At 50.8% G+C, this 13,394-nt stretch overlaps 1 protein-coding gene across 1 annotated transcript in view; it reads right to left on the reverse strand.

The window, feature by feature from the left end:
* Positions 1-13,394, reverse strand: part of MDGA2 (MAM domain containing glycosylphosphatidylinositol anchor 2) — a 256,870-nt gene that overhangs the window by 177,272 nt on the left and 66,204 nt on the right. Inside the window, 1 exon segment of the mRNA XM_050335716.1 lies at positions 3,010-3,149. Within this exon segment, the coding sequence (XP_050191673.1) occupies positions 3,010-3,149 (140 nt within the window).

Here is a 13,394-nt window from a genome sequence, read left to right on the forward strand (position 1 = left end):
AAGAGAAAATCTGGAGACAAAGGTCAGAGTGAGGGAGTCACTGCAAGAGGAGCTGGAGCAGATCAGTCATCCCTCCCTTCCAGAACTCCATCCATTGATCCCAAAGTTAAAAGCGAGGTCTGGAAATACAAAAAAAAAATTGGGTTTTGGGAGGACTGACATGAGAGGGGAGGGGAAAAAAGGAAAATATTCCTTTATTTCTCCTCCCAGACTTCCACCTGCAGCCTCAAATCCCACAGGGGTCACATAGAAATCCCTGGGAATGTTCCAGGCCAGCTTGGATGAGGCTTGGAGCAACCTGGGCTGGTGGAAGGTGTCCCTGCCCATGGCAGGGGGTTGCACTGGGTGGGCTTTGAGGTCCCTTCCCACCCAAACCATTCCAGGATTCCATGATTTTATAAATCCCTTCTCACAGTTTACAAAACCAAAGGAGTTTCTGTGGGCACCAACAACTGGAAAAGTTCAAGGAACACGTGCAAGTGTAACAACATCCTTAAAACACATAATCACAGGCTTTATAAACTCACTGCCCAGTGGGTGATAAATATCCTTTTCAAAACAATTCCCACGCAATTTGCAACCCAGATGCAAAAAAACCTCCTGTGCAAAAAGGAGGGGAAAAATTGAAATCCTGGAAATACTGGCAATTAGCACAAAGTGGGGATGGAAGGGTCATGGAGGGAAAAGAAAATAAAAACACATTTTCAGCACTTCAAGGAGAAGAATCGGAGAAGGGGCTGGGGTGGAAGAGACCTGGCCCTGCCCAGGACATCCCAAAATCTCACCACGGCCCTGAGAGCGTTGTCCAAACACTCCTTGAGCTCTGGAAAGTTTGGGGTTGTCACCAAACCCTGGGGAGCTGTTCCAGAGGCCAATCCCCCTCTGGAGAGGACAACCAGCAGTGGGAGAGGACACAAGAGCAGGGCAGGGACTGCTTCTCATTCCTTGCAGGACACCAAATATTAAACATCCTCATCACCTCAAATACTAAACATCCTCATCACCCCAGATATTAAACATGCTCATCCCACCAAATACTAAATATCCTCCTCACACCAAATATCACCCCTTCTTATTTGGGCTGTTTTAGAAGTCAAACACTTGTCCCAGTCTTTTTTAACCCAGGGTTTGTTTTCTTTTTTTATTCCTCCCCTTTCAGCTGGTAAAGGCCAGACAGAAATCACTTAATTTATAAGGAGAATGGTTTGGTTTATAATATGATTTCAGTGTGTGATTTCAGCTCAGAGGGCAAATGTGTGGAGTTAAAGTAGAGTTTCCTAAACCAGCCTGACTTTCACCTTCCCTGGAACCAGCATGGAAAAAAACTTCAATTTTTTTTAGCTTTAAATCTTCTCCATGAATTGGAAACAGCCACAGAATGAAGGGCAGAGAATCAGCACATCTGTCCTTCCTGGGGGAACATCACTTGGACACAGACTGGAGCTCTCCCAGTGAATTCCCTTCTCCCAACTCCCACACACTTGCAAGGGAGAGGTCTTTAATTCACCCCTTTACAAAGAAAATGCCTCGTGATTGATCCTGATCAAAACTAACTGATTAATGAGTGCTCACAGAGGGGAGAGACGAGGACACAGCAGGGCAGCTGCAGCACAAACTCTCAAGACCCTCTGCCTTTGAATGTGATCCCATAAAACAGGGTTAGACCTGGAAAAAGCTCATTTATTCCCGTTGGATTTCGTCTTCTCCAGCTGCAGTGCTGGGGCTTCACAGGGAGCACCCGAATTACCAGGACAGCTGTTCCTTGCTAAACAATCTTTCACTAAAATAAAAAATTTCTTTACCAAACAATTGTTTTTTTACTGAACATTTGTTGTCCTGATGTTTGGTTTTTCCTCCTCCCAACCTCTGGATCCCAAACACTTGCACCAAAGACGCTGAAATGCAAATATTCCTGATCTTTAACACCAAAAAAAGCCACCAAAAACCCAACAACCATCAACTTTTCAGCTGTTGCTGTTTCTTCTTCAACATTCCCGATATCCAACCAAATCCTGGCAAAAAATCCACCCCCCCACATGGATCCTATTCCGTGGATCTCAACCACTCGACAGAAGATGGAAGCAGATGGTGGAGATCCAGAGCACAGGGAAGGGATGGGGGGCACAGGGAAGGGATGGGGGGCACAGGGAAGGGATGGGGGGCACAGGGAAGGGATGGGGGGCACAGGGAAGGGGTGGGGGCACAGGAAGGGATGTGGGGCTGAGGAAGGGATGGGGCACAGGGAAGGGATGGGGGCACAGGGAAGGGATGGGGGGCACAGGGAAGGGATGGGGGGCACAGGGAAGGGATGGGGGGCACAGGGAAGGGATGGGGGCACAGGGAAGGGATGAGGGGCAGGGAAGGAAGGGATGGGGGGCAGGGAAGGATGGGGGCACAGGGAAGGGATGGGGGCACAGGGAAGGGGTGGGGGCACAGGGAAGGAAGGGATGGGGCACAGGGAAGGGATGGGGGCACAGGGAAGGGATGAGGGCACAGGAAGGAAGGGATGGGGCACAGGGAAGGGATGGGGGCACAGGAAGGGTGGGGCACAGGAAGGGATGTGGGGCACAGGGAAGGGATGAGGGGCACAGGGAAGGGGTGGGGGCACAGGAAGGGAAGGGATGGGGGCACAGGGAAGGGATGGAGGCACAGGAAGCAGTGGGGGCACAGGGAAGGGATGGGGGCATAGGGAAGGATGGGGGGCACAGGGAAGGGATGGGGGGCACAGGGAAGGGATGAGGGGCACAGGGAAGGGAAGGATGGGGGCACAGGGAAGGGATGGGGGGCAATCAGGAAGGGATGGGGGCACAGGGAAGGGATGGGGGCACAGGAAGGGATGGGGGCACAGAAGGTGGGGGCACAGGAAGGGATGGGGGCACAGGGAAGGGATGGAGGGGCACAGGGAAGGGATGGGGGCACAGGGAAGGGCATGAGGGGCACAGGGAAGGGATGGGGGCACAGGGAGGGATGGGGGCACAGGGAGGGATGGGGGGCACAGTGGGGGCTCACCTGTGGGCGGGGGTGGCCGGTGACCAGGCAGGTGAGCTCCAGGGTCTCTCCCTCGCGGATGGTGTAGACCCTCTCGGAGTATCGCTCCTCCTCGATGTTACAGGCCAGGCCTGAGTGCACGATCCTCACTGTGGGGGGTGCTGGGGGAACAGAGAGGGGAGAGAGCAGGTCAGCAATGCTCCTCCAACCCGGGGACCACCCCTCAGACCAGCCCAGAATCCCAGAACCAACCGGGCTGGAAAAGCCCTCTGAGATCATCCAGTCCAAGCCAGGACCCAACCCCACCCTGTCACCCAGCCCATGGCACTGATGCCACATCCAACCTGTCCTTGAACACCCCCAGGGATGGGGAATCCACCCCTGCCTGGACAGCCCATTCCAGTGTCTGGAAAGAACTTCTTCCCAGTGTCCAAGCTGACGCTCTCCTGGTGTAGCTTGAGACCGAGCACTGGTGTCCTACTGCTGGTTCCTGGGAGAAGAGACTGACACCCCTCTCACTACAGCTTCCTTTCCTCACACAGACACCCCTTTGCTCCTCAGCATGTACACGGAATCACAGGACATGTCAAGTTGGAAGGGACCCAAGGACCATCCAGTCCAACCCCTGGCCTTGCCCAGGACACCCCAACAATCCCCCCTGTCCCTCAGAGTGTTGTCCAAACCCTCCTGGAGCTCTGGCAGCCTTGGGGCCGTGCCCACTGCCCTGGGGAGCCTGTTCAGTGCCAACCACCCTCTGGGGGAAGAGCCTTGTCCTGAGATCCAACCTGAGCCTGCCCTGGCACAGCTCCAGGTCCTGTCCCTGGTCCCCCCAGGGCAGAGCTCAGTCCTGCCCCTCCTCTGCCCCTCCTGAGGGAGCTGGAACTGCAGTGAGGTCTCCCCTCGCTCTCTGAGCCCTCAGCTGCTCCTCACCCCTGAGATGTCCATGACCTCAGCCCAAATTCCTGTCTGAAGGGTTCTCATGGCCTTCCCCTCAAGGCCCTTCACCACCATCTTCATTGCCCTCCTTTGGATGCTCTTTAATCTTTCTTAGACCCCCACACTGGGGCTGCTCAGACCCCCCAGCACTGAGGATCCTCCCCACACAGCTCCTCCTTTGCTTACTGAGCACTTACACCCTCCTTACCCAAAGACATTTCCATGGTCCTCATTAATCCCTCACAATCCCCTCAACCAACCCCTTTCTCTTTTTGTTTCCGTTTCCAACATGAACTCTGTGTTATTAGCCACTTTTTTTTTCCTAATTATATATACTCCTAAATGTATTATCACACTCATTATGCAAATGAAAAGGCTTAATGAAAGCAGGAAAACGAAGCAGGAAAAACAGTGGCACTGATGCTGCTTCCTTTCAAAGCTGAGACCAAACTCCTGTTGCTGTCAGTGGGATCAGGACTTGGACCAGAGGTTAAATCCAGGCAGAACTTTAATTTTCTTGCATGTACAATCTGTAGCACAGGAATTCACACAATTCTACATGATGTACATTAAATTAAAAAAAAACCAAAACCAAACACAATGTTGCTGTTAAAACCACCTGTCTAAATTACAGCTCCACTTCCACCAGTCTCCAAAGCACGTTCCTGGCACTACAATTTTAGTTCTGAAGCGTGAAATCCACAAGCATTAAAATTTTCAGGGAGCCGATCGATAGGGGAAGGAAGATGATTTACAGTCCTGCTGCCAAATAAAATCACACAAACTAAACAGGAGATACAATGCCATTCTGGGGGATGTTAAAGACCCGGAATTTCACCCTCTCTGCTCATGGGCTGATGTTCCCGTTCAGTGCAAGTGCAGATGCCTTAAAATCCTGATTCAACCCTTGAATCCCAACCAGGGAGCACAACTAGAGCTGAGCCCAGCAGGACCTGAGGCCACCAAACTCCCTGTCCCATTCCCTGGGATGTTGGACTAACATCCAGGAGTTCTCCCGAGCCCCTTCACCACCTGGATCTCCCCTTCCCAAGGCTCCAGCTGCATTTCCAGGTCTCTGTGCTGCACATCACCCCCTCTCACGCCAATCCCTTGGTTCTCTCACCTTCCAGCTGCTCTGCCAACGCCCACATGGAATTCCCAGGCTCTGGCACCCCTGGAGATGCCCCCAGCACCATTCCATTACTGGTCCAACCCACACACGGCTCCCAGTGGACACAATCAATGATTCCCAATGCCTGGGATTAATAAGAACTTGCCAAGAATTCCAATTTCTGCCCCTGACCTTCCAGAACCTGGAGAAAAGGAGACCTGAGCAAAGGACAGTGTCAGGTCGAGGGAAGCAGCAGGAAAAGAGGAATTCTTTCAGGCTGGAATGACCAAGCCTGACATCCCCATCCCTTGCACTGCCCTGCCTGTCTCACACTTCCATATTTAGCTCATTTTTCCATGTGCTTGGCTTGGTCTTAATCCCTTCTGAGAGGACTCTGTCCTCGGTGCAGCCTCTCCTGAGGCCCAGGAGGAGCAGACAGGGAAGCCCCTGCAGGGAATGGAGGTTTCCTGCTCAGAAACATGGAATGGTTGGGCCTGGAAGGGACCTTGAAGATCATCTCATTACAAGCCAACGACTCCCAGGTCGCTCCAAGCCCCATCCAGCCTGGCCTTGGACACTTCCAGGGATCCAGGGACAGCCACAGCTTCTCTGGGAAATCCTATTCCAGTCCCTCCCCACCCTCCCAGACTGGGAATTCCTTCCCAACATCCCATCTAACCCTACTGTCAGTTTGAAGCCATGGCTCCAGCAAAGCTTCCAGCGAGCTCTGCCCTTCCAGCCACCACCTCCTGAGTTTCAAAGCTCCAAAAGCTTTTCCTCTCCACTCTTTTTCAGGAGATTTAATCCCAGATGATCCCAGGGTGAACACAACACATTCCTTCTCCCAGAAGTTTTGCAAGGCCAAAAAAAAAAAACCCAAAAAAAATTGTTCCCAGGCCTCAGTTATTCCAAATACAACCCAATGCTCAGGGCTTGGAGCAACCTGGGATGTTGGGAGGTGTCCCTGCCCATGGCAGGGGGTGGGGCTGGATGGGATTTAAGGTCTTTTCCAACCTAAACCATTCTGGGATTTTAGGATTCCCTTGAACCACAGATCCAAGCTGCTCCTCCCCTGGAGCTCCTGCCAGGACAGGGATGTCCTTGGTTAAGTGTCCACATCATGTATCACACTCTGACCTTCAAAGAACCTGTTAATCCTTAATTATTATTATTTATTAAGTAGAACAGCAGCTCTAACTCCTGACATGCTGACATTCCCTGTGCTAGGAATGCTGCTCCCTCTCCACACCCCTCAGGAGTTCAACATCCTGGGACGTGGAGTGGGGATGGTTTTGAACCAGCACCTCCCACACCACCAATCCCCAAATCCCGAAATGCTGGAGCAGAGGCACGGAGCAGAAAGGTAAGAGAGGGTTCAGCACAGCTCATCGGCCTTCAGACAAAATTAGAAGAGTCAGCAACATTATTCCAACATCCTTTAAATCCATATTTCATTAATATTACATTTTCCTTCATATTATATTCATCTAACTCCAAATTACATCTGAAATGTCCTTCATTTTCAGTGTCTGGGCCACTATTCCAGATCCATTAGGTTTGGGAAGGCAACACAGAAGAGGAAAAACAGCCCCCCTGGGGAATTACTAAGGCCAAAGAAAACACTCTTTAAAGAGGAGATTAAACCACCAAAAGCAAATATAAAAAATATCCTTATTTCTTCAAGTTTTAAACTCTTATGGTTCAGAAGGCACCACCTAATTAGGAAATGTCACCTCCCTCCCTCCTGCAGGAATATTCATTACAGCTCCTCCTGCCTCCAGGGAGGCATTCCAATGAAATACCCTAAGCACTGATTTTCTTTGTGACATTGGAGAGGGATCTGTCCGGTGCTGACACCCAGCAAACGTTCCAGGAAGGAATCCAGCCTGGCAAGGCACCCACTGGGAGCAGGGAAAGCTTGGCAGGAGGAAAAGACTCAACAACAACCCCCCCATCCTTCTGCTGCAGGGAAGTTGTGGCACCATCTCCTTCATCCATGGAAAACGGCACCTTCTCACCCCTCCTTTCTCTGTGTCTTCTCACATCCTCATGGGACAAATGTTCTTCTTGTTGGGTGCTTTTTTCCAACCATTTTGAGGTTTAGGTGGGATATTGGGAAGGAATTGCTGGCTGGGAGGGTGAGGAGGGGCTGGGATGGAATTCCCAGAGAAGCTGTGGCTGCTCCTGGATCCCTGGAAGTGACCAAGGCCAGGTTGGACAGGGCTTGGAGCAACCTGAGACAGCAGAAAGTGTCCCTGCCCACGGCAGGGCGTGGAACTAAAAGGTCTTTATTATCCCTTCCAACCCAAACCAGCCAGGAATTCCATGATCTGAGCCCAAATTCACACCTCAGGAGCTCTCCAGGCATTTTCCCTGCACGTCTCTGAACTGGAACAAACTTCCCACTACACAGAGATCCCAAGTTTTCCACCCTTGCCCAGCAGCAGGAACGATGAGCAGCAGAGTAATGAGCTGTAAGAGTGGAGGGGGAGGGAGTTAAAAAAGCCCCACAAATCCATCTGTTCCCAGAAACAGCATTAGGGCTCCCCTAACTCAATAGATACTCCTCTGATAAGCTTTGCAGTGTCAAAATTAGGTCAGGCCCTGCCAGCAGGGCTGGGAAGCAGCCGTGGGATTGAATCAGCTCCCAGCCTGGTGGTGTTGGGGTTATCAATCATTGCAGCTCCACAAACACACCTGAAGCCACGGAGACACCACTAAATACAGAGCAAAGGGGCAAAACCCCACCCAAATTTGGATAAAAGGTGACTTTGTCCTTCTAGGGGGGTGAAAGGTCAGCTCAGGAGGGGCCAAAATAATGTCTCTGTGTGTCTAAAGTGAGAGCAGGTAGGAAATATCTCAGTATGGATTGCAGCAGGAGTGTCACACCTGATTTAAATCAAACTCCCTCACTCAGGTCAGCGTGGCAGTCTGTGCCTAAAAGCTTCCTCCCTTCCCTGGAATTCAGCTCCAAAGTGAAGGATGTAGCAATAAATCAAATATTTATTTTTTTTATATATATATATTTATATTTTTATATACTATAAATTATAAAATATATATTATAAATGTCTTTATTTTTAAAAAAATACTTGTACCATATTTTGCACCTTCTCCCAAAAGATACCAAACTGGAAGGAAAAAACAAGCTGTTTCAATAATCAATTTGTTCGTGGACTGAGCCTCACCTCCAGCTGGAAAACTATCCACATTACCTGCAGAAAAATACCCCAAATTCTTCACTGAGGAGCATTATTACCACAGGGAACTGCATTCCTGCAGCAATAGCTCAGAGATTCCTGGTCACTCCAGGAATTAGGAGAATTAAGAGACGATCTGAGCATGGGAAAACTTAATTCTGAGAGCAGCAAACATCTACAATCACTTTAAATCTGCTCTTTCTTTAAAAAAAACCTGCTGAAATTCACTGGGGGCTGTGCTCTTGCTAGTTAGTTTTCCAAGGAAAAGCTCCTGTTTCAGAGGATGGACTGGGAGGGAGAGCCCGTGGCTGCAGCCAGGGGAGGAACCAGAGGAAGACCAGCATTTTATTTATGGCAAATCCACCCTATATTTCCCATATATATATGTCATCTTTAGTTAGGTTTTAAGTAATCCTAGACATTCCACAAATCACAAAGCTCTGATCACTGCTCAGATTAAGGGGAATCATTGCAGGACCCCAGTTCTGGAGCTGCTCAGAGTTTAATTCTCCCACCAGTGTTTTCCAGCAAGGACTCGACCAAATCTCTGTGTGTGAGGGGAACTTTTAGCCAGGAAAAAAACTGTGGCCAGGGATCACAGAGTTGAATCCTTAAATAATTTGAGGTTGGAAGGGACCTTCAAGCTCATCTCCACCCCCTGCCATGGGCAGGGACACCTTCCACCAGCCCAGGCTGCTCCAACCTGGCCTTGGACACTTCCAGGGATCCAGGGGCAGCCACAGCTTCTCTGGGAATTCCATTCCAGCCCCTCCTCACCCTCCCAGCCAGCAATTCCTTCCCAAAATCCCACCCAAATCTCCCCTTTTCCAGCTCAAAGCCATTCCCTGTGTGCTGTCCCTCCATCCCTTGTCCCCAAAGCCCCTCTGCAGGTGATTCCATCTGGGAAGCCCTGGGACACCAAGGCTCTGTAGGTCAAGGCTTCCCCAGCTGGGTTTGTCTCACCTACAGGAGCACAAATACAAAATACACTTTACAAAGAAACTCATTTCAAGTGAGTTTCCCATTAAAACTGGGAGAAGGAAATATTCCTGAAAACACTGGAACTGGGTTTCTACTTCTCTCTGACAATCCAACACCTCCCAGCTTCCTTTCCATCAGCTGGAATTTGTCCTCAAACGTTTCTCCTGCTGCCTTTGGCAGCACATGGAAATGAGGGGAAGCAAAGCTGAGCTCCTCAGAGATGGACTGAAACAACCCAAACGAGGCAGGAAGGACTCAGACCCACCCTGCTGAAATTCCAGTCTCTTCTAATCATGGAGTTGTTGAGGCTGGAAAAGCCTTCTGAGATCATCTCCCAGAACTGCCAAGGCCATCACTGACCCATGTCCCCAAGTGCCACATCCACAGGGCTTTGAAGTCCCTCCTGGGATGGGGACTGCATCATTCCATGAGGAATTCTTCCCCTCCTGGGATGGGGACTGCATCATTCCATGAGGAATTCTTCCCCTCCTGGGATGGGGACTGCACCACTCCATGAGGAAATCTTCCCTCATATCCAACCTGACCCTCCCCAGGCACAACTGGAGGCCGTTTCCTTGTCCTGTCCCTTGTTCCCTGGGAGTAAAAGCCAATCCCATCTGGCTCCCCTCTCCTGTCTGGGAGTTCCAGAGAGCAAATCGACCCCTTCTGCAGCTGCACAAACATTCCCTGGGCTGCCTCTGCCTCGTCCTCCCTCAGCTGAGCCCGAGATGTCTCTGCAGGAGCATCTCCTCTGGATAAAAGGGCTCACTCACCACCCTGGGGCGTGATCGTGTGTCCCCACCAAGGCAAACAATTAGGAATCATTTCCTCTCTTCCCCTGTAGGAATTTATTTCCTGACTTCACCCTCTTGCTCTTTCTTTAACCCACCAAGAAATCCCTTAATTCAATTGGAGGGGACGAGCTGCTCTTTCTCACGTTCTGAGGACTCCTCTGATAAGAAGATTTACGGATTTTTCGCTGCACTGATGGATTTTTGCTCTCCCAAATGAAATCTGAGGCCATCATGGGCGCCCTCACTTCAATCAGCAGCACACATGGGACATACTCGTGGCAAGAGTCTCTCTCCTGACCTTGGAAATACAAACTGAATTGCCTGGAACATCAGCACTGAGAAACACTCCTCTGGGATGGCACTTCCAGGCGGGATTTCTGAGGAGGAGCAAGTTTTGGGGGGAGGTTTCTGTCTGTTTTTAAAATGGGTCTTGGTTAGAAGTTAAAAAAAAAGTCACCGAGAGGCAGTGCCTTGAAATTCCTGACACCCTTTAACCGGGAATTTTCTGCCTTTTGGTGCTTAAATAACAGCTTTTGTGATCGGTGCTTCCAAATTTCCCAGCCCTTTCCTCCAGCCCGCCTTGGAATGGCACTGTCCCAGCTCCTTGGCTGATTCACAGCCCCCCTGGGTGACGATAAATCCCTCACAAACCACAAATAGGACATTTGCCATCGCTTTCCCACTGATCTGGGGGGAATTTCGGGGACAGGCAGAGAGGGAACCCTTCCCACACGACACCTCCCTCCCTGAAGAGCTCTTGGAGCAGCTTTGCAACCCCCAGCTTGCAGGCAGTGGGTTCAAGGAATCTTCTAAAATAAGGAAAAGGACTGATCTGCAAGGGAGGGTTTAATTGAAGTGATATTTGGTGGTTGTTCCTGGCACCACAAACCAGCTGCTGGTGCCAGACCCGTTTCAACACCACCCCAGGCTGGCAGTAAACATGTCTCACTTATTTGGCTGCTCAGAGTAATAAATAATTTGAATTTCCCTCCCCCCACCTAAGACAGCAGAGGTGTATGAAAATCAAACAGGCTCAAAAAAATCACCTCTTACAAGTGAATCCTGAATCACTTGGGGAAAATGCCTTCCAGAAGTGGATTTTTAACCCAGGTAATGCTGGGCACAAAGTTCACAACAAGGGGCACTGAGGGGATGGATTCATCCCTAAGGAAAAGGGACATGGATAGAGAGAGAGGATGAGAGGAAACAGCCTCAGGTTCTGCCAAAGGAGGTTTAGGTGGGATATTGGGAAGGAATTGCTGGCTGGGAGGGTGGGCAGGCCCTGGCACAGGTTGTCCAGAGAAGCTGTGGCTGCCCCTGGATCCCTGGAAGTGTCCAAGGCCAGGTTGGAGCAACCTGGGCTGGTGGAAGGTGTCCCTGCCCATGGTTTGAAAAGTCCTCTAAAATCATCCTCCACATCCAACTAAGTCATCCTGTAAAGTCCCCAGCACTGCCAAGGCCACTCCTGCCCCTTGTCCCCAAGTGCCACGTTCATGGGGCTCTGAAATCCCTCCAGGGCTGGGCACTCCAAACCTCCCTGGGCAGCCCCTGCCAGGGCCTGACCACCCTTTCCAGGTAGAAATTCCTGCTGCTGTCCCACCTGAGCCTCCCCTGGCCCAGCTGGAGCCGTTCCCTCTGCTCCTGTCCCTGTTCCCTGGGAGCAGAGCCCGACCCCCCCCGGCTCCCCCCTCCTGTCAGGGATTGCAGAGCCAGAAGGTCCCCCCTGAGCCTCCTTTTCTCCAGGCTGAGCCCCCCCAGCTCCCTCAGCTGCTCCTCATATGTTTCCCTTCTCCTCAGCCCAGGCAAAAGCACTAAAAATACACTTTTTGACAGTGTCCCAAAGCAGGAGGAAGCGCTGCAGGTGCTACAAAACCCACACGGCTGCCAACAACAAGGATCACATCATCCTCAAAAAACCTTCTTCTTGTTTGGCTCAGCAACAAAAAAAATTCCACTTAGTGCTGAATGTATTTCAGTTTAGTTTGCTGACTGAAAAAAGCACAGTTTAATATTAAAGAGGAAATTTAAAATACAGAACCTTTACACAAATGCAAATGAATGGGGGTGAAAAAAAAAAGACGCCTCTTTATAGTGTTGAGCAAGAATAAACAGCTTTTTAAACAACAATTTGCAGCCCTTGTGTGAGATAGCACAAATCTGGGACTATCAAGAAAACAAACCTCCTTTCAGGGAGTGAAATGATTTCTTGAATTAAAGCCGTGTTTCCTGTACTTCAGTGTCTCACACCTTGTTCTCACGTCTTTGTTGGGAAACACTGGGTGTAAAAGGAACGGCTGAACGACTGGGATGTGTGCCATTTTTAAAGCTGGAAAAGCCATTACACCTGATTTTATGGATTCCAGGCTCTGTCACAGCTCATTTGTGGGAAGGGACTTGTTTGGATTGTACAGTCACGGGATGGGTTGGGTGGGAAGGGACCTTAAAGCCCACCCAGTGCCACCCCTGCCATGGGCAGGGACACCTTCCACCAGCACAGGGTGCTCCCACCTTGGGAAACTTCCAGGGATCCAGGGGCAGCCACAGCTTCTCTGGGAATTCTATTCCAGGGCCTGCCCACCCTCCCAGCCAGCAATTCCTTCCCAAAATCCCACCTAACCCTGCCCTCCATCCCCCAACCACTTCAGCTCCAAATCTGCTCCATCAGTTCAAGCACAAAGTGCTTCAGGTGCCACATTTGGCCCTTAAAAAGCCAACCACCCATTTTGAGCACTCTGCAGTGGTCACAATCTGCTTTTCCCCAAACAAGTCCATCTCCTTCAGGCACTGGGATGGGGAAGAGAAGCCTGGGGGCTCTGCCAGCCCTAAACCTCTTCCTGCTGGGGAGGAATTCTGGAATACTGAGCTCTGAGTGCTTGGGAGCCTTTCCAGGGATAATCCTGCCTGCTCACAGGGTTGCTCTGAGCAACCTGGTCTAGTGGGAGGGGTTGGAACCGGCTCATCTTTAAGGTCCCTTCCAACCCAAATCAACCCATTTCCAAATTTTGGGCAACTCCTGCCATGAGGGTTCAGCAGAATCCCGGGAGTGTCTGTTTTCCTTCCCTTCAGTAAATGCCAGGCTGTGCTGGCACAGGAAAGGGCTGCAGGGCAGCACTTCCCATGGAGAGCACAGGGGGCCCCAGTGCTGTTTGGTGCTTCTGTTCCAACTCCCCACACACAACTGACAGTGGATTTGCCACATCCATGACCCAATCTGCTTGGAAGAGCCACCAGGAACTGCCATCAGAGCCACCACCCAGCCCTGCTTGAAGGAGCCACCAGGAATTAAGGAGATGTTTAGAACGACCCCATTTCCAGTGGCTCATCCTCCAGGGAGACGCTCCAAGCTCTTCCCAAAGGATTTATGACGTCCATCAGTCAATCCCT

Source organism: Myiozetetes cayanensis, unplaced genomic scaffold (assembly GCF_022539395.1).
Source record: "Myiozetetes cayanensis isolate MyiCay16 unplaced genomic scaffold, myiCay2020 scf6-25, whole genome shotgun sequence".
In the NCBI taxonomy this organism is placed as follows: Eukaryota; Metazoa; Chordata; class Aves; order Passeriformes; family Tyrannidae; genus Myiozetetes; species Myiozetetes cayanensis.